This window comes from Coenobita brevimanus, chromosome 78, assembly GCF_032717465.1.
Source record: "Coenobita brevimanus isolate Jiangsu-jjx chromosome 78, ASM3271746v2, whole genome shotgun sequence".
NCBI lineage: Eukaryota > Metazoa > Arthropoda > Malacostraca > Decapoda > Coenobitidae > Coenobita > Coenobita brevimanus.
In genome coordinates this window covers 23,412,856-23,440,351 of record NC_137031.1, presented here as the reverse complement: position 1 = coordinate 23,440,351, position 27,496 = coordinate 23,412,856, and the positions used below count along the sequence as shown (strand labels likewise).

The 27,496-nt window shown below is 40.1% G+C and overlaps 1 protein-coding gene across 1 annotated transcript in view; it reads left to right on the top strand.

Moving 5' to 3' along the window:
- LOC145408747 (uncharacterized) overlaps positions 1-27,496 on the top strand; it is a 58,881-nt gene that overhangs the window by 1,033 nt on the left and 30,352 nt on the right. Inside the window, exons 2-5 of the mRNA XM_080279403.1 lie at positions 7,702-7,752; positions 7,903-8,612; positions 8,814-9,002; positions 11,448-12,328. Coding sequence (XP_080135529.1) covers positions 7,702-7,752; positions 7,903-8,612; positions 8,814-9,002; positions 11,448-12,328 — 1,831 coding nt within the window. The remainder of the gene's footprint in view (positions 1-7,701; positions 7,753-7,902; positions 8,613-8,813; positions 9,003-11,447; positions 12,329-27,496) is intronic.

Sequence of the window (27,496 nt, the reverse complement as noted above, 5' to 3'; positions counted from 1 at the left end):
CTTGTTCCTGGCCACTGGGAGGGGATGTAAACTCGTGTGCACTTGTTCCTGGCCACTGGGAGGGGATGTACACTAGTGTACACTTGTTCCTGGCCACTGGGAGGGGATGTACACTCGTGTGCACTTGTTCCTGGCCACTGGGAGGGGATGTACACTAGTGTACACTTGTTCCTGGCCACTGGCAGGGGATGTACACTCGTGCGCACTTGTTCCTGGTCTTAGGGGAAGCGGTAGTACATTTAGCACATCCAGCTTGTACTCACAGTAGCCTGTAGGACTTATAGACGAGAATTTAAAAGTTTTAGAAATACATTTAGCTGGACCATCTTCCTTGCTCTCGACACCGTTTTTCTTTTCATTTTCTTTTTCTTGTTTGGAGGGGGATATTTATAGTGAGGAGTTGTGAAGTTCAGTTTAACTCTGTCTATCAACCTATCTATCTATCTATCTATTGCCAGACACCATATAGTTTCATTGCTATCTATCTATTACCAGACGCCCTGCGCAGCATCTCTATTGCCAGACGCCCTATACCATCTCTATCAATCTATAGCCAGACGTTCTCAGTATCCTCTCTATCTATCGCCAGACGCCCTAATTATCTATCTATCTACCTATCGCCAGACGCCTTAGGTATAATCTCTATTGATCTGTTTCTCTATGGCCAGACGCCTTTCAGTACCTGACCTCTACTACTACTACTACTACTACTACTACAACTATTACTACTACTACTACTACTACTACTACTACTACTACTACTATTATTACTACTACTACTACTACTACTACTACTACTACTATTACTACTACTACTACTATTACTACTACTGCTACTATTACTACTACTACTACTATTACTACTACTACTACTACTACTATTACTGCTACTACTACTACTACTACTACTATTATACCGGGAGCAGCAGCAGCTGGCAGGAGGAGTTCTCTGTGTTTGCAAGCATTTATTGCATTACACTGCTGTTCCACATCAGTTCTGTAGTGCAGAACAGATTTATGAAGGTACAGTCTGTAAGCATCCCGTGTCTGATGTGAGGAGATGTGAGCTGAGGGGAGATTTCCGAAGTATTTATGTCATCCCGGGTCCTGACTGGATGTGGAGGTTTGGAGACGGCCAACAGCGGGATATAAATTTCTTCGAATGGCAGACTGAAGTTCTTTTACTACCATCAATGCTCAAGGTATTGTTTTTCAAGCATCTGTTGTTGGAATCAACGGTATTCTTTGAAAGAGAGTGAAGAATATAGATAACATATGGTGGTTTGAAAACTTAGTGCTTCCCATTTTCTTTGTTGGTTGTCATGGCAGCGATGTGAGTTGCCAACAAGTAAATATGGAGGAAGAAAATATTATAGTCAACAGCTTACTGTGTCTGATAAACTCAGGAAAGAGTGATTACCCCCATGATTCTCTTTTTGAAATAGCTTTAGCATTTTATTCTCATGAAGAGATTAAGAAAAGCAAGGAACTCTTGTGTAATATATTGAAAACTGATATATCGTGGAGGAGAGATCCGGAGAAGAAAAAGAAAGACCTAAGGGATGTGTTTGATTTGTATGAGAAGGCAGTAAAGAAGAACAAACATTTGAAATATGTAACTGATTCTCATAAAAGAATGCCACCAATAGGTTTAGAAATATTTGGCCCAATGCTAAGATCCTTAGCTGAGGATATTACTAAAATAAATGAGTTGCTGCCAAAAATTTTAGATATTAAGTCAGAGGTCTGTAATACTGCTGATGCAGTTAGGATAATTAAGATGGATATGAAGGACTTAAGAAGTAAGTTTACTTATGCTATTAATGGTATGGAGGAAGCAGCCAAAGATTTAACTATGGAAGATGCTCACATAATAGATAATCTGGATTCCTTGAGAATGGCGGATTTAGGTGTGAACTTACCCAAACATATGAAGGTGCCGGAAAATAGTACAGATCCTGTTCTTAATTATGCAGCAGCAGTAGCAGGGGTGGGTACGGCAAGGAAGGTGGTGGTGGAGCAGGATGTGGGGGTGCGGCCTGAGTTGGTGGAGGAGGTGAGGGATGCTGGGGCTGTGGTGGGACCAGAGATGGATGGAGGCAAATCTGGCAGAATTCATGGTGAGGATGATGGGCCTATGTTAGTAGAGAGGAGGCAAGAGATAAGTGTTTGTGAGAAAAGTAGGGGAGTGTTAAGTGGAGCAGAAAGGGAGAGTAAAGAGTTATCTGGTATGATGGGCAGGGAAGGTGGTGGACTGTGTGATGCAGGGAGTAAGGGAAGAGGTGTGACAGAAAGTTGGTGGACAAGCACTCCTAATATGCCTGTCACAGACTCCACTACTGGGGCAATAACCAAAATAAAAAGATCACAACTGAGAAAAGAGAGTGATAATAATGTTACTGGACAGGAAGCAAAGCAATTTCAAAAGCAGACCATGAATAATACCAGTGATGATAAACTTGGTGAGTGGCAGCTTGTTGAGAGAAGAAGACCTAGAATGAAAAGACCTCAGTTTAGAGGTGTAACAGGCTCAATGAAGAGTGGTGGGCATGATATTAAAGCAGTGAAAAAAACTTTGGATGTATTCTTGGGGAGGGTAGATAAACAAGTCTCTGTTGACAGTATAAAGAATTTTATTTATAGTGTTTTTAATATTTCTGTAATAAACATTGAGAAACTGCAAATTAGATCAGAGGAGTTCCATGCTTATAAGATTACTGTACGAGCTACAGATAGAGATAAATTATTTAACGGAGATTTATGGCCAGAGGACATTGTTTTAGATAAGTTTTATAATAAGTCTAGGGGGACCTTAAACAAAGATTCGATTTAGATACTTATATATAGATATTTTTTTTTACTGTCTACAACTTTTAATATTTTTTATTATCTTGACTTTTGTCTTCAGTTGATTTACTGACTACTGTGTATAGTATTTTTAACATTACTGTGTACTTTTGCATTTTGTTATACTGTGGGTATTTTATGGTTACAGAATATCTTAGACTTTATTATTTTATTGCATATTTTTTAATCTTTTGGTATTTTATTATAGGAGTTTTATATACATATATATGTGTATGTGTATGTATATGTATGTATATGTGTATGTATATGTATATGTATGTGTGTATATGTATATATGTGTATGTGTCTGTGTATGTGTATATATATGTGTATATATATGTATATATATATACTGTATATATATATATATATATATATATATATATATATATATATATATATATATATATATATCTATATATATTTTTTTTTCACTATCTGCCTCCTTTTGCTTCAGTTTTTATCATCCTATATTGAACCTTTCTTTTTTATATTTTTTCTTTCATAGCATAATTTTAGATAGGAGTTTTATTTATTTTTTTATTTTTTTACTGGACTTTTTTCTGGTACTTTTAAGCTTCATTTTATTTTTTTTCCTGTGCATTTTTAATATTGTAGTTTAGAGAAGCATGATACTGTACCCTACATCATTATGGATATTACTATTTGTACTTACAACTGTTGTTCATTAAGGAAAATCATAGATGTGGTGCGCTCACTTGCAGATGGAAGTTATGATGTTATTTTTTTGCAAGAATCATTTCTTAAAGAAGATAGGCTAGGAGATATTGCTTTTATTGATGAAAGGTATATGGGTGTGGGATCTGCTGCTGGCTATTCAGAGAAATCAGTTAAATCATTTAGAGGAAGATGTGAGGGAGGGCTTGTTTGTCTGTGGAAAAAGAATGCTTCCTTTCAAGTTAAAGTTATATCTCTTGAAGCAAATATGATAATTTTGGAAATGTCAGTGAGAGGTTTCACAGTATTACTGGTAAATGTATATGTAAAAAGTGATGTTTGGGTGGATGTCACCCTTGAACTTTATTTGGAGTCACTGAGTAAGTTGGAGCAGGTTTTAATTAATTATAGCTATGATAATGTGTATTTTTTAGGAGATTTTAATGCAGACCCATTTATAGGTAGAGCATGGAATAATCTTATCAATTTTATTGGGAGAAATGACCTGAAATGTTTTGATTATGATATGCTTGATATTAACACATTTACATTTATTCCTTACAACAACTCCTACACAAAATGGTTAGACCATATTATAGGTAGAGATTCCAAAAATGTTATAATTTCTAATATACAGGTGTTATATTCTTTTATTGGATCAGACCATTTACCAATGGTTGTATGTATGTACATAAATTGCCCTGAAGAATGCCTTAGTACATTTTGCCAGGGAGAAACAAGTGTTAGTGAGGACTTTTTAAATTGGAACAGCCTAAGTGCTGATGATATTAAAACAATAGAAAAAGATGTTAATAATGATTTGACAAGGTTAATTGCTCTTGAAACATTAAGTTGCCAGGTTACTGGATGCCAGCGTAAGCATCATATACAAGAACTTGATATTTTTTATGAGCAACTGATTTCTTCATTATCATCTCGTACTAAGAAATATAAGGGTATGAGGGTAAGAAAAAATAAACACAGAATTATTCCTGGTTGGAATAGAAATGTTAAAACACTGTATGAGAGATCACGCTGTGACTACATGGAATGGTTGAAAAAGGGAAAAGAAAGAAATTCAAAGGAGTACATGAAGATGGTTGGTAGTAGGAAAGAATTTAAATTAGCACTCTCTAAGTGCAAGAAGGAAGAAATTAGTGAAAGATCAAAGGCTGTGGAAGAAAAATTCTTAAATAAGAATATGACAGCCTTTTGGAAAGAAATCAAGAAACTATCTATCTATCTATCTATAGCCCGACGCCCTAATCCCGCAAAGGGTGGCCGCAGACAAAACGCCTCCAAGTCACTCTGTCACCCACCATTTGACTCCCCTCCCCCCAGCTCACCCCCCCCTCCCTCATATACCTCTCAACTCCATCCCTCCACCTCATCCTCGGTCTACCCCTCCCTCTCCCTCCCTCCACCTCACCTACATACACCCTCTTAGTCAGTCTTTCATTCTCCATCCTCTCCACATGTCCAAACCACCTCAGTGTATTTCTCCTAATCTTTTCAACCACATCCACATCTACCCCACAACGTTCCTTCACTTCTTCATTCGTCAACCTGTCCCTCCACGTCACTCCACATGCTCCTCTCAAGTAACTCATTTCCACTGCTCTCACTCTTGACTTGTTCCCTTCTTGCAAGGTCCACGCCTCGCTTCCATACGTCAGGGTAGGGATCACAACACCATCATGCAGTGACTTCTTAACTTCCATACTCACCTCCCTATTTCTCATCACTGCTTTCAGTGTACCAACAACCTTCCTTCCCTGCTGTACCCTTTCATTTACTTCATCCCCCAAAGTTCCATCCTTACTCATCACACTACCCAAGTACTTGAATGCACTCACATTCTCCATATCCTCACCATCCAACCTCACTGCACACTCAGTGACTTCATTCCTCTCAAACACCATAACTTTACTTTTGTTTACATTAACTTTCAGCTTCCTCAAGAAACAAAGTAATAAAATAAGGTCATCCAAAGTAGTTGATGGGACCAGTAATGATAAGGAAATAATAAACATTTTTAATGGAAGAATGCTCAGAGGAGTTGGAGATGTTAGTAGTGGTGATGAAGAGGACTCCTTTCTCACAGTTTTGAAAGAAAGGTGGAAAATTAAAAGAAAGTTTCATATATGCATATCAGTTGAAAGACTTTCTGTGTTAATTAAGTCATTGAATGATGGAATAGGGCATGATGGATTACATTCTTTTTTACTAAAGCATGCTTCAGTGGAGTTTTAAATATTTTAACACATTTTATCACCAGTTGTTTTACTCATTGTTACATACCTGTTGAAATGTTAAAGGGTGATATCACTCCCATAATGAAAGATCTGAAGGGTAATGCAGCGGACTCTGCTAACTATAGACCAGTAATGGTTTTATCTTGTCTTTTAAAAATTTTAGAACTTCATTTTTTAAATATTTTAAGTGAGAGTGTATTTTTTGATTCCAAACAATTTGGCTTCTGTAATGGAATGTCTACAAGAGATGCTTGTTTTTTATTAAAAGAAACCATTAGGTCATATACAAAAGGAGGCAGAAAATCATACATAGCTTTTATGGATCTATCAAAGGCCTTTGATAATGTTGATCATTTTAAATTGGGTCATATTTTACTGGATAAAGGAGTTCCCCCTGACTTAACATTAACTTTAATGAGATATTTAAGAAACCAGTTAGCAAGAATTACATGGAATGGGAGTAAAGGAATGTATCATATAATTAATAAAGGAGTGAGGCAGGGAGGAGTTCTTTCTCCTTTACTTTTTAAACTGTACATAGATAATGTTTTAAAAACCCTGACGGAAACAGATGTGGGTTGCTGCCTTGGGGTTGTTAGATTGAATGCAATTGCATATGCTGATGATATAGCATTACTAGCTGATAGTGAAGAGCATATTCTATATTTGTGTGATATATTTGAACAGAATATTAATAGTCTGAATTTAAGAATTAACAATGATAAATCAAAAATTGTTATATTTCAACATAATAAGAAACAGGCACAAGGTATCCGTTATTTAAATTGTTATGAAGTGGTAAATGAATACAAATATTTAGGCCATGTATTTCAAGACAACTTTTCAGATAATCAAGATATTTCTTTCAGATTGAACTCATTTTATGCTAAATTTAATTCAGTAATTAGAAAATTTAAGAACGTTAATGCACAGACGTTACTGTATTTGTTTAAAGCATACTGTGTCCCTGACTATGGTTTAAGTATTTGGAATATGAAAGATATGCTTAAAAGCAATGTATTCAGAAGCTTTGAAAGTGCATTTGCAAATGCTCTTAAGAAAATATATAATGTCCCAAGATTAATAAGTAATCATAGTATATCCAAGGCAGCAGGACTACTTTTACTTAGACACCATGTTGCCCTAGTGCAAGCTAGGTATTGTAAAGCCCTAAGTAGAAAGAATAATGCGGTTTTTAGGTTATTTTATCAGTCCTCTGGTCACCATGTTCCTCGTTTATTGAAATATTTTTATGATAAATATGAGATTGATATATTGGATAACTCTGTGGACATTATAAATGCCAGAATTCAGTGGGTGCAGAACCATGAGGAAATAAGTGGTGTGGAGTTAATGTAAATTTCGAAAAAGATGTATAACAGTTGATATTGAATGTGTTGGTATGCAAATTGTATATATTGGATTTAGTTTTTTTTTTTTTTTTTTTTTTAAATCAATGAAATTGGATCAACTCCTCGATCTGACTGTTAAGGATTTATTTATTGTAAATATTTTATTAAATTCAATTGTAAAGGAGTATCTATAGTATTTATGATGATGAAATGTATTATATTTTATGTATCACGAGATACGAAATAAAGACGATTGATTGATTGATTGACTACTACTACTACTACTACTACTACTACTATTATTATTACTACTACTACTACTACTACTACTACTACTACTACTACTACTATTACTACTACTACTACTACTACTATTATTACTACTACTACTACTACTACTATTACTATTACTACTACTACTACTACTACTACTACTATTATTACTACTACTACTATTATTATTATTATTGTTATTATTATTATTATTATATTTTGCGTATATTTAGCACTGTTGTTTACTCTCTCTCTCTCTCTCTCTCTCTCTCTCTCTCTCTCTCTCTCTCTCTCAGCCCTGTTGGGAGCGTGTCTGGCTCAGAATACCTACCTACCGCCAAGCAACGGTAACGGAATCAACGGAAATGGCAACGGAATCAACGAGATCAACGGAAATGGCAACGGTGCTGTTAATGGTTATGGCGCAAACGGCAGTGGCTTTAACGGTAATGGAGCAACCATTGGTAACGGAGCAATCAACGGTAATGGTAACGGAGTAATCAACGGTAACGGTGTAATCAACGGTAACGGCTATACTAACGGCAACGGTAACGGTGTAATCAACGGTAACGGCTATACTAACGGCAACGGTAACGGTGTAATCAACGGTAACGGCTATACTAACGGCAACGGAAACGGTATAATCAACGGCAACGGTAATGGAGTAATTAACGGTAACGGCTATTCTAGCAGCATTGGTAACGGAAACGGAGCAATCAATGGTAATGGAGCAATCAACGGTAACGGTAACGGTTATTTTTACGGTATTGGTAACGGAAACGGAGTAATCAACGGTAATGGTGCAGTTAACGGTAACGGAGTAATCAGTGGTAACGGCTATACTAACATGAACGGTAATGGTGTAATCAACGGTAACGGAGCAATCAACGGTAACGGGGCAATCAACGGTAACGGGGCAATCAACGGTAACGGTAACGGTTATTTTTACGGTATTGGTAACGGAAACGGAGTAATCAACGGTAATGGTGCAGTCAACGGTAACGGAGCAATCAACGGTAATGGAGCAATCAACGGTAACGGACTCATCAACGGTAAAGGTAATGGCTACACCAACGGTAACGGAGTTATCAACGGTAATGGCAATGGAGCAATCAATGGTAACGGTGCAATCAACGGTAATGGAGCTGTGTATGGTAATGGTTACTCTTACGGCAACGGAGCTGTCAACGGTAATGGCAACGGTGTCATCAATGGCAATGGAGCAATCAACGGTAATGGGTACACTAACGGAAACGGTGCCATCAACGGTAATTGGTACGCTAACGGAAACGGTGCCATCAACGGTAACGGTAGAACAAGCATCGGTAATGGCTTCACAAACGGTCACAAAGGTAACAGCATCAACAGGATCAATGGTATCAATGGTAACGGTATCAACGGAATCAACGGCATCAACGGTAATGGGATCAACGGCTTCGTGGACCCCATCACCGCGTTGAGCTCTGCCATCGGGGCGGGCGGCGTTGCAGGCGTGGACTATCCCATCCTCGCCTCCGTCCCGCTGACCGGCTTCACCTGCGCTAACACACAGGTGCCCGGATATTATGCCGACGCCACCCCGGAAGCTGGATGTCAGGTGAGAAGTTACGGTGATTTACTGTTTTGTGGCACCGTATCTACTGTGTAAGTCCTCAGGTGTCATAGTACAGTCCTGCAGTCTACCGGGTTTACCTGCTCCAACACACAGGTACCCGGGAGTTATGTTGACGCCGCCCTGGAAACTGGATGGCACCGTATCTACTGTGTAAGTCCTGGCACTGTATCAACACTCTTAGGTCTTCATGACAGTTAAGTCTTTTCACTGCAGCACGCCTTTATCAGTAATTATACCATACGATGCCGGATGTCAGGTGAAAATACTGTGAGATATTATGTCCTGGCACTGTATCTACTGTGTAAGTCTTCATGTATCATAGTACAGTCCTGCAGTCCACCGGGTTCACCTGCTCCAACACACACTACTCTACTCCTACCTTCACATCCTACTTCAGGCTTCATGTCATGCTTCATTAAGAATTCTTCCCTCATACATTACTAATGAGGTTTTAAGATCTACTATTGATGCCCATGAAGGCTCATAGCAACAAGAGGCTAAATAAATAGCTGAGGAAGATGGGGAACGAAATCTGTCACAGTACGACCCCTCGCATCCACTATAATAGTTACTCAGTCCTTTACTTCACTACATTCACCTTCCCAGACACTGCAACCATGTCTGTCATGTAAGGATGAATGCAGCTTTTTACCATTGTATATACTGTTCATTCCTTTTTACACTCCTTCATGGTACTATATCATGGGAGGTCTCCATGGTAGTTATTGATGTTAGCCCCTTCATGATCCATCTGTGCATTCCTTCACGGTACTAAGGCTTTTTCATGGTAGTATCTTAGGCTAGACCCCTTCACGATACCATTATGCACTTATTCATGGTACTATATACTTATGGGAGTTCTTCATGGTACTTAGCTAGGCTTTTCACTACACTGGGTATAGGAGCGCCGATACACCTCTCCCGACACTATTTCCAATTTTCCTACACCAACAATCCCCTGCAATCTGGGTGTAGCATGAGGGTACACTATTATGCTTACTGTCTAGGGTGTGTATATTTAGCCAGTTCCTTCAGTACACCCGGGTTAGCTACCCCAATACACAGGTCCATGAATACCAAGCTGATATTACACCCAGGGTAGGCTAGGCTATAATAAGTTATCACGAGAAGGAAAGTAAAAATATCAACAAATTTTAATAACAATCTGTGATGTAGGACGTTTGCTCCTCATCATTGGGGTAAAAATTAGCAGGTTTCACTCCTATACGTTGTGGTTAGAGGAGCTTGCTTTCAAATGGAAATCTGCTTCTATGAGTTATTAGCATTTTGCCTCTCAAAGGACAGATTTTGAGGAGATGAAGACACCAAAAACTGCCTCATGTCCAGTTCCGTCTGAGTTCAAAATGACCCCAAACATTACACCAATACTACTGTCCAATACATTCTGAAGTCCTTGTGCATTGGAATGTGAAGGAAGTGAGCTAGCTTACTTAAAGACATTCCATTCTCCCTCACTTTGACCAGACAATGCTCTTTCTGGTGAAATCTACAAGTACATCACAAGATAAAAAGCTTTGCAATATAGCCTTCAGTCCTTGGGCATTGAAAATTGAAAGAAATGAGCTAGAGTACTGAAAAACATGCCCCTCTCTCTCACTTTGGCCATAAATCAGCCTCCCTTTGGTGAAATCTGCCTCTCATCCACGAATTACATTAACTTTAAAATCAGGCAGAGAGTTCGCAGTCATGACACGTATATATCAACTTTCTCTTGCATCTTCAACCTTGATTTCTAAACAGTACGGTCGATCTCCCTGACCTACCTAATTACCTTTTAATGCCATCTTCCGGTATGCCGAAGGTGATGACTGGGGCTTCTTCCTTACCGATTTCTACTACTACTAATACTTCTTTTTCTTCTTCCACTACCACTTCCATTCTGCCACTATTACTACTTCTCCTCTTTCTTCTTCTCTTCTTCCTCCTCCTCTTCCTCTTTCTTCTTCTCATCTTCTTCTATACTACTACTACTGCCTCTAATTCTGCTGTTACTACTAGGCCTATTTCTTGTTCTTGTTCTTCTTTATCTCCTCCTCCCCCCTCTTCTCCTCCTTCTCCTCTTCCTCCTACCATTACTACTACTACTAATACGTTTATATTTCTACTACTACTACTACATCAACTACTACTACTACTACTACTACTACTATTGCCACCACCACCACCACCACCATCACAACCGTAGCTACTACTACTACTACAATATTTCCACAGGTCTTCCACACTACTACTACTACTACTACCACTACTACTACTACAGTATTTTCACAGGCCTTACACATTACTACTACTAATACTACTACTACACTATTTCCACAGGTTTTCCACACTATTACTACTACCACCACACCACCACCACCACCACCACCACTACTACTACTACTACTACTACTACTATCTCCACAGGTCTTCCACATCTGCCAAGCTGATGGACGTATGGATTCCTTTCTTTGTCCCAACGGTACTGTTTTCAACCAACAGTACTTTGTGTGTGACTGGTGGTACAACTTCGACTGTGCCACCGCTCCCAGTTTCTATGGTCTCAACGCCAATATTGGACTCGTCAGCGGCAACGGTGTCAACGGTAACGGTATCAACGGTAACGGTGTCAACGGTATCGGCATCTATGGTAACGGTATCAATGGTAACGGTTATGGAAATGGTGTGAATGGTAACGGTATCAACGGAAACGGTATCAACGGTAATGTTTTTGGTAATGGTGTAAATGGTAACGGTATCAACGGTATTAATGGTAACGGGATCAACGGTAACAGTATCAATGGTAACGGTGTCAACGGAAATGGCTATGGTAATGGTGTGAATGGTAACGGTATCAACGGTAATGGTTACAGTAACGGGCGTCGCAGAGGTAACGGAGTAATCAACAGCAACAATGTCAACGGAAACGGCCTAATCAACGGTAATGGCAACGGAAACGGCTACACCAACGGCAACGGTAATGGTGCAATCAACGGTAACGGGGCAATCAACGGTTATGGCGCAGTCATTGGCAACGGCTACACAAATGGGTATACAAATGGCAACGGTGCAATCAGCGGTAACGGAGTAATAAACGGTAATGGCTACGCAAACGGTAACGGTAATCGAGTAATCAACGGCAACAGAGCAATCAACGGTAACGGTGCAATCAATGGTAACGGTGCAATCAACGGTAACGGGGCAATTATCGGTAAGGGTGCAATCAACGGTAACAGTGCGATCAACGGTAACGGGGCAATCAACGGTAACGGTGCAATCAACGGTAACGGTAACGGTATAACTAACGGGCTATACCAAACTCCCAGCTTTTAATAGTACAATCTATATAAATTATTGCCCTATAGATGTATATATAAATTTCTTTATAAATAATGTCAATAAAATATATATAATTATTTACAGGTAGGTGCCAGGTACACTAGTCAGGTAAGATACTAATTAATTTCACTTGTGTTGGATTTCTTCACATTTATGCTATTTTCAGACGGTTATTCTCGGGCTGAAGGGGTTAAGGGAGGCTTGGGCTGCCTTCCCGTCGGGTAAGGTACTCCCTAACACCTGTTACTATGCGATTTATTTTGCTGATTACACCTTGCTTTCCTGTTACTTAAGTAATTCTAAAAAATAAATCTGTGAGGAAGAGGTGTTAAGCTGTCGTAACTGCCGAGAATACGAACCTTGGACTCATAAGGAAGCTTCCTAACCCCTCTTCCTTAGTGATTCATTTTTTTGGATATGGCTGGGTATTATCCTTTAGCACGTTATCCATGCAGAGTATGGCGATATTGGAAGGGTTTATGGACCACGGGATAGGACAGTAAGATATAATACACAAAATAAGTCGCTTAGGAAAAGGTGTTAGGGAGCTTCCTTAACCGAGAATACTGCCCTTGATTGAACCCCTTCAGACCTGAAAAAACCGTCTGAACAGCAAGAATAAAACCTTAGCCTTTCACTGCCATCTGGGCTGACTTCAGATGCTTTTTTACAGCTGTAAAGAGGGAAAATCGTCTCTATGAACCTCTCAGTGGGAAGACGATTTTTTGGTTTACTTCAGATGCCTTCAGGGGCGAAAAACTGTTTTCACTTACCCATCAGTAGGAATATTTTTTCAGTTCACTTCAGCTGCCATCAGACTATTTTATTCAGGTTTGGATGGACTTGGTGTATTCGAGGGGGTTGAGGAAGGCTTTATCTAATCCCCCAGCTCCACCTCTCTCTCCCCAGCTGCATAAAATCGTCTGGAGAGCAAGAGGAAAGTCCTACACGTCTCCCTAGCTCAAACCACCAGGATATATAGAGTAGACGGTTTTTCCCCATCTGAAGTCTAACAGTGAAAGAGTTAAGACTACCCTGTTCCTCAGATCTGACTCAGTACTGCCTGCCAGCTGACAAAAAGCGTCAGGTGAAGCCTAATTAGCAGCTGGGTTGAGCTAGCCAGGTGCACATAACAGGTCAAAGGTCACAAGGTCAAGGGGTCAATGATTACTTAGTGTCTTCTGGATATACTTACGTTATTCACACCAAATATAATTATTTCAGGCCTAATTTACGTAATATATTTTAATTTGGTTTGAATATGTTTTTTAAATTTATATATACAGTTTTTACTTATAGCCTGTATTCTTTCAAAATTTGCTATCTGATAGTTTTATTCTGATTTTAATACAGTACTCATTTTTTTTCCTCCTTTTTTTTTTACTATCAAACTCACGGATATTATTCAATATTCTGCCTTAACATCGTTTATTTATTTATTTATTTGGCTGTCTGTTCTCTCATTAATATTAGAACACGTTTAACTCCTTTAAAAAAAAAATTATATTCATAATGGTAGCCTACTTCACGATTGAGTAATTTACCTAAAGAGCTCCTTAAATTTATGCCCTAAAAAGATATTCCTTTGACTGCTTAAAATTTCTAGTTCAGATCTAAGCAATACACTTAAAATTTTGTCTTGAGATGGTCTATTTTGATGCCTTAAAAATTGGGGGCCAAAATTTGTTAAGGAAAAGGGTTATATAATATAAATACTCACCATTCAGGAGATTTTTGTTTTTGTCTAATAATATATTCAAAATTTTCTCGTCAGATGTCAGCCTATTCCCATTTCTCATTTTTTTTATTCTATATGCATTTGGTCAAAGGGATAATTGTATATATTTTCAACTTAATCCCTAAATCAGTGTTGTCTATTTAAACTCTTGCCTGAAATGAGCAACATATTTCCTGCTTAATATTTTGTTGTTTGTAAGTAATAGGCGACATACTTCGAAATATAACAGAGATAGCTCCTGCCTAGACACTGAGGAAGACTGATAGTATGAGTGAAAGATGACCTGTTGTAGTGTATCCTCCATGCTCTCTTCCCTCTCAGTATTTTCCCACACCTTTCAGTGACCCTAGGCGCTAGTTATCTTCAAAGTGTATGGAGAAATATATGGATTGGTGAAGAGTGATGGCCTTATTCTACGATCATGTCTTGCTGTAATTCACTTTGCTACCTCAAGAAGGCTTACCCAATCCAAGAAATCTCTCTCTTGTAGAAGGAATTTGATAAGCTTACATCCGACCCCACCCAGTTCGAACACCCTCACGAAATTCGATATCTGAACCTCAAAATTCCAAAAAAGTCTTTCTCAGACATCTCTCTGGCTTCTTTAGTTCAAATGTTTATCTTAAATTCGAAATCTGAACCTCAAAAGTTCGAAATATCTCTCTGAAGCTTCTATTTGAACCCCACCAGCTCGAAACGTCTCTCTGAAGAGTCTCTTTGAACCCTACACGCTCGAAACGTCTCTCTGAAGCATCTCTCTGACCTCCTCCTCTCTCTCTCTCTCAGTGAAAATAAGTTTCTGGAAGTAGCAAAGAGTAATATATATAGATGTTGTCGTATTGAAAGGCTAATCTAATGCTAAGATCTACTTATACGATAGGTGCTGGGGCGGGACGCCTTCATGGGGTGGCACTGATATAGCTGGGCGGTGGAGCTGCCTGGTTATACAAAAGCCCCTCAGCTCCCTCCCCATCCACCAGAAAATTGGACGGTGGACTGCAGGAGAGGAGAAATTTCAGCCTGCAATCCACTGGGTTCACATTTATATGAGCTAGGGTTACTACTACTACTACTACTACTACTACTACTACTGCTACTACTACTACTACTACTACTACTGCAACTACTACTACTACTTGTATAATATTGCCCGCGCGGCTTAAGCATTACATTTTAGAATATTTTTAGCCTCATATGCAGATTTATATTTTGTGCCATAAGTCTTTGATGGATCTTTTTCCTTTTGCAATAATTGTTTGTATATTATAATTTATGGGAAAATGCAATAAAAATGTGTGCACTTATTCTGTGTCTCCTTCACCTTCGAGGGTTATTTGGAAAAGAATCATTATTATCTTCATCATTATCATCATAATTTAATTTTCTTCATATTCCTCCTCCTCTTCTTCCCTTTCGTTCTCCTCTTCTCCTTCCTCCTCCTCCTTCTTCTCCTCCTCCTCTTCTTCTTCTTCTTCCTCCTCCTCCCCCTCCTCCTCCTCATCATCATCATCAACTACTTTTCATCTTCATAATCCTCCTCTTCTTCTTCTTCTTCTTCTTCCTCTTCTTCTTGTTCTCCTCCTCCTCCTCCTCCTCATAATCATCATTATCATGATCATCATCATCATCTAAATTTCATCTTCATATTCCTCCCCTTCTTCCTCCTCCTCCTTCCCCCCCTCCTCCTCCATGTTGTCTCCTCTTCCTCCCCCTCCCCATCATCATCATCATTAACACCCCCCTCATCATCACTCAAACTCTATATTCCTCTCCCATAATTGAAGTGGAAGTAACCAAGAAAGGAAACCACAGAGAGACACGAAAATATTAACCCACATTTGTCCAAACTTTTAGCTCTCCCAGGCCTCTATAACTTACTTGACAAATTCTTCTAGACTTCTCCCTATCTTGAGACAGTCTGCTGGTGATCCTACATTAAACTATAAAACACTAGAGTTGATGATTGAGTTAATAGAGGATGTTAATGATTTCTGTGATCACCAGAATCGTTGGTAAAGTTGAAATTGAAAGTGGAAATAAAGGGGTGAAGTTTTTTGTTTTGCTAATACACACACACACACACACACACACACACACACACACACACACACACACACACACACACACACACACACACACACACACACACACACACACACACTATGAAGTTCCCCTTTACCACACAAATCTATCTATCTATTGCCAGACGCCTTAATCCCCTAAGGGGTGGCCACAAGCAGATGGCCTCCATGTCGCCCTGTCCCCCGCCATTTCACTGCCCTGCTCCCAGCTCACACAGCCCTCTCTCATATACCTCTCCACTCCATCCCTCCATATATATATTCCAAGCCTGTTCTTCCTTCCTCACTAATATATTTAACACAATGCCCTGTTTTTAATGTTATACTCCTTTTGTTTTAACTGGAGAGGGGCGCCTTCACGTGGTGGCACTGATATAACTGGCAGGTGGAGCTGCCTGGTTATACAAACGTCCCTCAGGTCCCTCCCTATCCCCAGAAAGGAGGATGGTGGACTGCAGGAGGAGGGTAACTTCAGCCTGCAGTCCACTGGGTTCACGTTCACATGAGCCTGGGGTTACTACTACTACTACCACTACTACTACAACTACCACTACCGCTATAATCTGGCCTACAGAATGTCATCTCTTAATCTTAAAAACAGAGTGGTAACAATAGATTAACACTAGAATATGATGCTAGTCACGAAGAAGTGCTGTGGAAAGGATGTAGAAACACAGTAATGTCCTATGCTGTCACTGAGCTACGTGAAATAAGCTACAAAAGGACGAAATTCTGGAGCAAGTTAGAGTAAAAAGACTAGTAGTAGTGGTAGTAGTAGTAATAGTAGTGGTGGTGGTAGAAGTAGTAGTAGTAGTAGTAGTGGCAGTAGTAGTAGTAGTAGTAGTAGTAACCCCAGGCTCATATAAACGTGAACCCAGTGGACTGCAGGCTCAAGATGTCCTTCTCATGCAGTCCACCATCGTCCTTTCGGGGGATAGGGAGGGAGTTGTGGGACGTGTGTATAACCAGGCAGCTCCACTGCCCAGTTATATCAGTGCCACCACGTGAAGGCGTCGCTCAAAAGGTTAAATTGGATTTTTAGCATAGGATGGAGAAGTTCAGAGGACTAGCTAGAGGACTAGCTAGAGAGAGAGAGAGAGAGAGAGAGAGATAGACAGACAGACAGACAGAGACAGATAGACAGACAGACAGACGGAGACAAGGAGTGTGTGTGTGTGTGTGTGTGTGTGTGTGTGTGTGTGAGTGAAGGGTACCACCTGCTCACTTTTCACCCCAAACGTCTACCTTCATCTATTTAATCAAAAATAATATAACACAAAATTTCAATGCCAAACAACTAACATATATCTTTAGTTGTCTTCAGGGTAATTAATTGGATCATTTACTCTTTTCAGGTAAGATAATAAGCACTGTTTCTTTTTTTTTAGTTGTACAAGTCGAAATTTTTGGGTACGATTCAACTGTAGAGACTGTGGTTCATGTCACTGGGCTCTTATTTCCTGTCTCTCTCTCTCTCTCTCTCTTAGGATTCATTTTTCCTGTTTTATATCCTTTAATCATCGTCATCGTCATCGTCATCATCATCATCATCATCATCATATTCTGGTTTCATCTTCATCACTGTCACCTTGATCATTATTATCATCATCATCTTCATCATTACCAACATCACCATCATGTTCCTTCATCATTATCACCCTCATCATCATAATCATAATCATGATCATGATTATCATCATCATTATTATTATTATAATTTTCCCCCCACTTTAATCATTCCAGGGAATATCAAAGAAGTACTGCCTGAGGGCCTCCCAGTCTGCAGTTCCAAAGTGCCACAGTCGACGTTTCTTTGGTGGGTCCACAGGCCGTACCGGAGCGATAGGACAGGTTAAGGTAATAGGTTGTGATCGGAGGAGCCCGACAGAGAAGAAAGATTAACAGTGTAAGCAGAAGGATTAATTGCATGGAAGTGGTCAGGTATGTTGGAGCTTTCTGCATGGTGGTCAGGGATACGGGTAGGGTATTGTACAAGCTGCTCTAGGTCATTAAGGATAGAAAAGATGCAGGCTAGTTCACCAGGTGGATCAGTGAAAGGAGAAGAGAGGCAAAGGTGGTGATGAACATTGAAATCTCTTAGAACGGAGATTTCAAAGAAAGGAGAAATGGATAGGATGTGTTCCATCGTAGAAGTAAGATAGTCGAAGAATTTTTGATAGTCAGTAGAAATAGGGGATAAGTAAACAGCGCAGATATATTTAGTCAGAGAATGACGGGAAAGCCGAAGCCAGAGAGTAGAGAATTCAGAAGAGTCAAGTTCAGGAACACGAGAGCAAGAGAAGTCGTAGCGTACAAATACACAACAGCCACCTTTGGCTTTGAAATGAGTAAGGAGAAAGTAGGAGGAAATAGAAAAGGGTTTGCTGTCAGTTGCCTCAGACAGCTGAGTCTCTGTCAGGAATAGAAGGTGAGATTTGCAGGGGAAGAGGTCGTGCTCGGCAGAGAGAAAGTTAGAGGAGAGGCCGCGAATGTTGCAGGAATGAAGAAGTGAGTCAGACAGTGGTTCCAGGCATCTCATTGAGTCGTCACCGCGAAAGGGGCGGATGAGGGCCATGGTCCCCCCCCCCTTCCCTGGGGACTCAGGGGCCTGGTTGTTGTGTGCCTTTTTTTTTTTTTTTTGAATTTTGAAAAGGAAGTGTAGTGTGTCCTGTGCAAGTAGATTTGTGTTGACAGTTAGAGAAACTTGTATTGGAGAGCATGCTGGTCTACTCTCTGTGTTACTGAAACAAAGAAAAAGTTCAGCAAAGGAACATAGTCAGGAACTAGTCCCAAGGGCTGATGAAACGGGAGCTCCAGCTCACCCTGTCATCAGCTTTCCATCCACCTTGGGAGTACTGCACTGCTTGACTGGTGCTACGGTTTTCACTGGTAAACTTCAACACAGCGCTTACATTCTCTCTCTCTCTCTCTCTCTGTCCCCTAAATCTTTATTCCCATTTAAAAACCTGAATAAAACATGATGATTTGCTATGATCAGAAAGTAGAAAGCTGTACTGAAAGACTATTACACAGACCCACAGACACACACACAGACACACAGACACAGACATAGACACACACACACACACACACACACACACACACACACACACACACACACACACACACACACACACAGATGAAGGGAGGCCGGATCTGAGAAAGAGATATTACTGAACTCCACACCATAAACCATACCAGTAACAAACTGAATCACCAAAATTTGTTAAAAATTAATAGGGGATAATACAGCCATATATGGAGCCGTGACCCCCATTGTCAGTGAAGTGAACGAGGCGATTAACAGCGATTACCGTCAGTGTGAGCACTAATGATGGGATATTAGTTAAACGTGACTTGATGGATTTTGTGTGTGTGTGTGTGTGTGTGTGTGTGTGTGTGTGTGTGTGTGTGTGTGTGTGTGTGTGTGTGTGTGTGTGTGTGTGTGTGTGTGTGTGTGTGTGTGTGTGTGTCTGTGTTTGTCTGTGTGTCTGTGTTTGTCTGTGTGTCTGTGTGTCAGAGAGAGAGAGAGAGAGAGAGAGAGAGTACATAGGGAGCACAGGTAACAGGAGGCCTGGTGGCCAATGACTAGGTTATCTGCAAGAAAAGGATAGGAAAGAGGAAAGCTCTCCCCATTCCACGACACCATCTGGTTAAAGACAGGAAAATGATTAAATAGATCTCCACGCTCGTTAGAAAGAATAAGCATGGATATTTCCTAGGAGAGGTAGAAGAGGAACTACAATGCACTATATAGTATCAAGGCTACAGATCTCTAAAGTAAACGTAATTATTCGCACAATTACCAAATGTTCTTCTATTTAAAGAAAATGTCTTCCAGTCGCCAACATCACTTCAACCTGGTAATAAACAACACTAGGTTATTTATAGCTTATATACTTAAATTATTTTTCTATCCGAAATTTTAACGTATCATTATTTTTTGCACTAACTACTCCTGCTGGCAACTTATTTCATTTTTCCACTGCGCGAATATTAAAGTAGTTTTTCCCAATCATATTGTTAAATAGCCTGCTTTTGAGTCTTATCCAATTATTTCCTGCCATTGTATCATTCTGTATTTCGAACAAATCATCATATGAACATCAATTTTGTTTATGAATTTTAAATACTTGTATTAAGTTTCCTCTGAGTCATCGCATTCGTCATGATCTCTCCTCTCGGATGAACGTTGCTCAAGACGTTGGAGTGTGCAAATCGCGATCCAGACTTTCTGAAGACTGTTATCATTGGATAAGAGACTCGGGTGTGTCAGTACAACCCATAAACCAAAGCACAGTCGTCGCAACGGAAGCATGTAGAGTCGCCTCGGAAAAAAAAAAAAAAAAAAAAAAAAAAAAAAAAGTTACCCCGGCTACCGGGGTGTTGTGTATCACGAATACGCACCAGAAGGTCAAACTGTGAATAAACATTAGTACCTCGACGTTATCCGTCGTCTTTGTGACGCAGTTCGACGGAAGAGACCAAACTTTTGGAAAGCAGCAAGTTGGAAGCTGCACCATGACAACGCCCCTGCCCATTCTTCCCAACTAATTCAGGAATTTTTGGCTAAGCACAACATCCCACAGGTCCAGCAGGCTCCTTGCTCACAAGATATGGCTCAGTGTGAATGTACTGTAGTTTATTCACCAAGCCTTAAACTCCGCTGAAGAGTTCCTGATCTGGGAGAAGAGATAATGATGAATGCAATGCAGCACCTGTAAGAGATATCGTAAACCTACTGTGTACAATGTTTCAGGCAGTGGAAAGAACGCTGGGCTACGTGTGTCATGTTAGAAGTGAGCCTACTTTGAAATAGTGACCTAGCTCAGCAGGTTAGCTATTTATATTTTTAGGGTCTAAAGTCGGATGCTTCTTGAACAGACCTCGTACAATTGATGTTATCTTTAAATCTAAAGATATGATCACTGTTGCTAAAATTTTCACCAGCATCACATAAATTTATGGGATCCCTGTCTGCTGGAAGGGCAAAGAGAGAATTTAGTTACCTCGCGTCGGGGTACGCGCTGCCTGACTTAAAAAGGCATCGTCTGTTAGTTCTAGCAATGTGTTCCCTTCTTTATCTCCATGGGAATTTTTCCAGTCAATATTCAGATTATTAAAGTCTCCCAGATTAAAGCAGCGTTTGTTTTTCATTACTGGTTTTATTTCGCTGTACAGTATTATATTATTTTCCTTCTCTGACTTAAGCCGTGTGTATATTACACCCAGAAGAATGGGTTCATTACTCTGTAAAAATGTCGATATACAAAGAATCGTATGTTTTAACATCCAATTTACTGATCTGTACTGCATTTATTTGGTTTTTAATGTTTATTGAAATTCCCCCGCCGGTTTTGCGCAGTCGAGATTTTTCAAATATTTTATAATTCTGGAGAAATAGAGAGAGAGAGAGAGAGAGAGAGAGAGAGAGAGAGAGAGAGAGAGAGTTACTGGATTAGTAGTTACTGTGTCTGTCAGTCTGTCTGCCTACGTGGGTCTTTTCATATATCTGACTATTTTCATGTGTATCTATTTTACTTATGTGTTTAGTCATGGGTTAGGGCGGCCAGCATCCCATCGCTTGATGTAATGTTTTCTTTACACGACTGTACACTGAATGACAAACCAAATGATTCCTTTTAGCCCAGGAAGCCTCCACTGAGCCCTGTGGTGACCCTAAAACCAAGTAGATGCGTGGATGTCTTGTGTGTTACGGCGCTTGAAACGGTTATGTCTCATAAAGGGATTATACCTAAGGCTTGGATGGACTTATTGCTCACCTAATGCCGTTCAAGGATGAGTAACTGGTCACTTCCGCCTTTGTCTGCAGTGAGTACCCTAGTCCAGGGCCTCTACGCTCTTGACGAGGCAGTAATGGAATAACTGACAAATGGAATTTATATATATATTTATTTATCTATCTACATCTGTACCTCTTCTTTCACACATCGTTTTATCCTGCTTAATTAGGGTATTCTCTCTATCCATGTGCATCATCTCTCTCTCTCTCTCTCTCTCTCTCTCTCTCTCTCAACATACAAATGGTTGGAATATTCAGGCCTAATAATACTGCAAATCCACCTCTTCAATTCCTCCCTGTCTCTTTATCTTTTTGCTCCTTCTCCTCCTCTTCCTTCTCCACTTCCTTCTTTCCTTCCTTGCCACCTTAGTCATCGTCTCTCCTGTCACCTCTTCCACCTTCTCTCCCTCCTTCTTTAATCTTCCTTTCTTCCTCCTCTTCCTCTTCGACTTACTTTACTCCTCTATTTTGTTTTTTTCTTCCTAATCTTCCTGCTCTTCTTTTTCTCAATGAGTTTTTTCTTTTTCTTTCATTTTTTCTTCTTATCCTCCATCCATCATCTATTTTCTACTCCCATTCTACCTTCTCTCCATGTACTCTCCTCTCTCCTACCTCTGCTCTTCCTTGTCTTCCTTCTCTTGCTCCTTACCTATTCCTCTTTCTTCCACGTCTGTTTTCCTCCTCTTATTCCTCCGTGCTTACCTCCTCTTACTGCCCTCTTCTTCCCTCCTCCTCTCCTACTTTCCCTGTCCCTTTCTTAGCCTTCTTATCCTCCTCCTTTTCCTCGTACTTCTCCAAATCCTCTTTCTCCCTTCTGCTCAATCTTCTTCTTCCTCTTCCTTTATCTCCATCTCTTCGTGTTTTGGTTCTTGATCTTCTTACTGTTCTCGTTGTTCATCATCATCATCATCATCATCGTCTTCTTTTTCAACTTCTACTTCTTCTTCTTCTTCTTCTTCTTCTTCTTCTTCGTCTTTGTCTTCATCTTCTTTCTCTCCTCTTCCTCCTCCTCCTCCTCTTCGCCTTCTTCCTTGTTCTGTATCTTTTTCTGAATGTCTCACTTTCCATTGGTTTATAAGAATCTCTGTCTGTTTGACTCTCTCTCTCTCTCTCTCTCTCTCTCTCTCTCTCTCTCTCTCTCTCTCTCTCTCAAATTTTAACAGCCGCACCATAAGCTCCATTTGATACTTTTTGCTTTTCATTATTCTGGGGAGGGATAATATGAATATTTATATTTTCTTTGTTAATCTGTTTATATTTATCCTTTTAGGGATTCTTCTCGTGTATATTTCTCTCCCCCCTCCGTCCCTTTATCTTTCCTCCACCAACCATCTTCTTCAGATCACATCTTCCTTCCGCCTTTCCTACCCTACTTCTCTCTCTCTTTCTCTCTCTCTCTCTCTCTCTCTCCTTTCTATTTCCGAAAAGTGATTTCATAATTTTTTTTTAATGAAACAAGATAATCTGGCATGATTAGAAAGTAAAGAGCTGTAGTGAGAGACTTTTATCTGAGAGAGAGAGAGAGAGAGAGAGAGAGAGAGAGAGAGAGAGAGAGAGAGAGAGAGAGAGAGAGAGACTGGAGGGTGTCAGAATGATTGCTGAGCTGGACTTGCGTTATTGGGTTTGTTTATCTTTGTGTCTTTTCATGTCTGGCAATTTTTTTGGTTCCCTATTTTACTTATGTATGTAATTTATATTAGTCGTGGGTAAAGGTGCCCAGCTTTTATTCACTTGACGGAGCATTGACTTTAAATGACTACATTGAATGACAGACCAAAAGATTTCTTGTAGCCCGGAATAACGCTGGAAATGCTGGATGGTAACTATATGAGCAAATGGATACCTGGATGTCTAGTAGTTTAGGATGTCCAATAAAGGTTTGTATCTGAGTCATGGTTGGGGTTGCTGGTCGCATAATGCCATTCAAGGATGAGTAACTGGTCACCATCACCGTAAATGTTTCCATTGAGTAGCCTAGCATCGTGCCTCTATGCTCATCAATGGGCAGTAATGGACTGAATAATAGACCTTTTTTTTTTTTTTTTTTTTTGTACATCCACATGCTACACAAGTTTTCATCTTTTCCATCCTTAATGACCTAGTGTAGCTTGTACAGCATCCTACTCGTATCCCTGACCGCCTTGAAGAGAGTTCCAACATATTGACCTCTTCCTCACAACTAATCCTTCTGCTTACGCTGTTAATCTTTCTTCTCCGTTGAGCTCCTCTGATCACAGCCTTATCATCTTAACTCGTCTTATCACTCCAGTACGGCCCGTGGACCTTCCAAAGAGGCATCGGATGTGGCAATTTGGAGCTGCTGATTGGGAGGCCCTCAGGCAGTACTTCTTTGATATTCCCTGGAATTATTAATATTTCCATGGCCGAGAGCCATCTGAGTGTGCCTTGCACATTAGAGAGGTTATTCTCTGGGTCATGGAAGTATACAGTCGTTTCTCATGTCCTTTGATTAATGAGAAAAAAAAAATCTTGGTTTAATCACGCTTGTTCTAATGCTGTCCACAACAGAGAGAAGATCTACAAAAGGTACCACAGCCAACCCACTCCTGTATCTCATTTCTTTTATTTTTCTACCTGAAATTGTGCCAAGTCTGTTCTTCGTGTTGCTAAAAATAATTTCATTCGTACCAAATGCTCTGAACTCTCCAGTTCGTATTCTTCCCACTCCTTCTAACTTTGGCACTTGCCAAAAACCACTCTAACAACTTTACCTCTTCTTCCTTCCCTCCTCTTTTCCACCCTGATGGCTCTATAGCTATTTCTTCTACTGATAAAGCAGAACTCTTCATTTAGACTTTCTCCTCATATTCCACCTTAGACAATTCCGGTGCTGTTCCTCCATCACTTCCCCCTTCTGACTTCCTCATGGCTGACAGTAAATTGTCTTCAGTTAATGTATTTTCTGCCATCACTGGCCTCAATACCAATAAGGCATATCGATCTGATGAGGTCACTCCTGTTCTCCTCAAGAACTGTGCTTCTGTGCTTATACCGTGCCTAAGTAAACTCTTTCGTCTTTGTCTATCAACTTGCACCTTTAATTCTTGTGGGAAGTTTGGTTTCATGCGGCCAGTTCCAAAGAAGGGTGACCATTCCTATCCTTCTAACTCTTGCCGAATTGCTTTAAGATCCTGTGTTTCAAAGGTTTTCCAGTCTATTCTTAACAAAAAATAAAAAATAAAGCATATTTCTATCACAACCTTCTTTCTGATCGTCAGTAAAGGTTCCATCAGGTACGCACCACTGGCGATCTTCTCATCTACCTATCAGACTCCTGATCGTCCTCCTTTCGGTACTTTGGTGAAAGCTTTGCCATTGCACTTGACATCTCATAGACTTTCGATCGAATCCGGCATAAATCTTTAGTTTCCAAACTGCTCTCTAACGGTTTCTATCCTTCTATCTGTGCCTACATCTCTAGCTAACCTTCCGGTCGTTCTATAGCTGCTGTTGTAGACGGCCACCATTCTTCTCCTAGAACTATCAATAGTGGTGTTTGTGAGGACTCTGTCCTATCACCAACTCTCTTCTTATTATTCATCAATGACCTCCTCAGCTATACACCTAACCCTATCCACTCATACGCTGATGACTCCACCCTTCACTTTTCCATTCGCTTCCCCGCAGCGTCCATCTCAGCAGTTACTTAACAAACAAGGGATGAGGATACAGCATACCTAATGTCTGACTTGACTCATGTCTCTGATTAGGGTAAAAATATTTTTTTTGTTTTTATTGCATCAAAAACTCCGTTATTACATCTATCAGCCTGATAAAATCTTCCACAGGAGTACCCTCCAAATTTTATTATACAACTCATGCCTACATCATCTTTACACATTCTTGGGGTTCCATTCTCTCGGGATTTATCTTGGAAAGAACATATTACCTCTCGTAAAATCTGCTTCCAAGAGATTGGGTGTGCTATGCCGACTCCGTGCCTTCTTTACCCCTGCGCAGTTGTTGACTTTATACTGTACATGGGTTTTATTCACCCCTGTGTAGGGTACAACTTTCATGTGTGGGGAGGCTCCCTACACACAGCTCTTCTCAACAAGGTAGAGTCAAAAGCTTTCCGTTTCATTAACTCTCATCTTCTTACTGGCTTCCTTCAACCTCTGTGTCTTTGCGACACTGTTGCATCTTTATTTTATATCGCTACTTCAATGGTCACTGCTCTTCTGAACTGTATGCTTGCATCCCTCAATCACTACGGTGGGCGCGTAGCACCCATCTAACAACAAACTCTCATCCCTTTTCTGTCCAACTCTCTATAGCAAGAGTTAACCGTTACTCCCAGTCCTCCATGTATGCAACAGGTCAACTCTGGAGCTGTCTTCCTCTGTCTGTTTCCTACTGCTATGAACTGCATTTTTTCAAGCACTTTGTGTCCAGGCATCTCGAAATGAACGGATCTTGAATTTGGCTTTATGTTATCCTGTTTTTCTTCTTTCTTGGAGGGAACAACTTCCAGGCTCCTGGCCTTTTGTTCCTTCTTTGCATAAGAAAAAAATACACTTGTATTTCTTATTTCAGGCATTATTTTATCTTGCTTATCTAAGGCATTTTCTCTATGTACCCGTTTCCTCATCTCTCTCTCTCTCTCTCTCTCTCTCTCTCTAGGAGTGTGTGGCTAATGCTGTGTTCTATCACTGTGTCTCTTTCACTGAGTTAAAATTCTTTTCACGAACCTTCAGTTTAGTAGACATTTTACTCCCTTTTTATCGGCAGTTTCAGGTATCCTCATAGCTATAAGGATGTAATATCTTATCTCGTATAACAGCAAAACCGTTCCTTCCATGTGGCTGCCCTTTCTCCAGCTCATACCACTCTCCCTCAAATACTTTTCCACCCCATCCCTACACCTGAACGTTGGTCTCTCCTTTCCTCCCTCCTTCCCTCCCTTCACCTTCCTCACATGCATTCTACTTTTCAGTCGCTTCTTCATTTCTTCGATGACTTTCTTTTTTAACACATTGCCTGGACTTACTCAATATGAAAGACTGAGGATCGTAGGCTCTGCGAAAGACAGAGAGAGAAAGTTGAATTCTATGACCATCCTCGTCATCATCATCTTTCCGACTAGTTTTCCAGCCCGAAGATAGGGTGAGGTATGACTTAGAGAGCAAGAAACACACACACACACACACACACACACACACACACACACACACACACACAGACATAGAGGAACACAAAAGGTTAGGGAAATACGGGAAAAGCAGGACAAGACCTCTAAAGGTGACTTTCCAGAGTGTAAACACTGTGGAGGAGATACTAAAAAATGCAAAGACTCTTATGGAAAAAGAGGAGTTCAAAAATGTATGGATAAAAAGATGCCTAACACAAGAGGAACTGGAATTACTGAAAGAGAAAAGGGAGGAAGCAAAAACAAAAAATGAGGGAAGATCAGAAGAGGAGAAGAAGAAATTTTTTTACAAAGTAATAGGATTGCAGGTACGAAAGTGGTACACAAACAGGATGGAATAAAAAG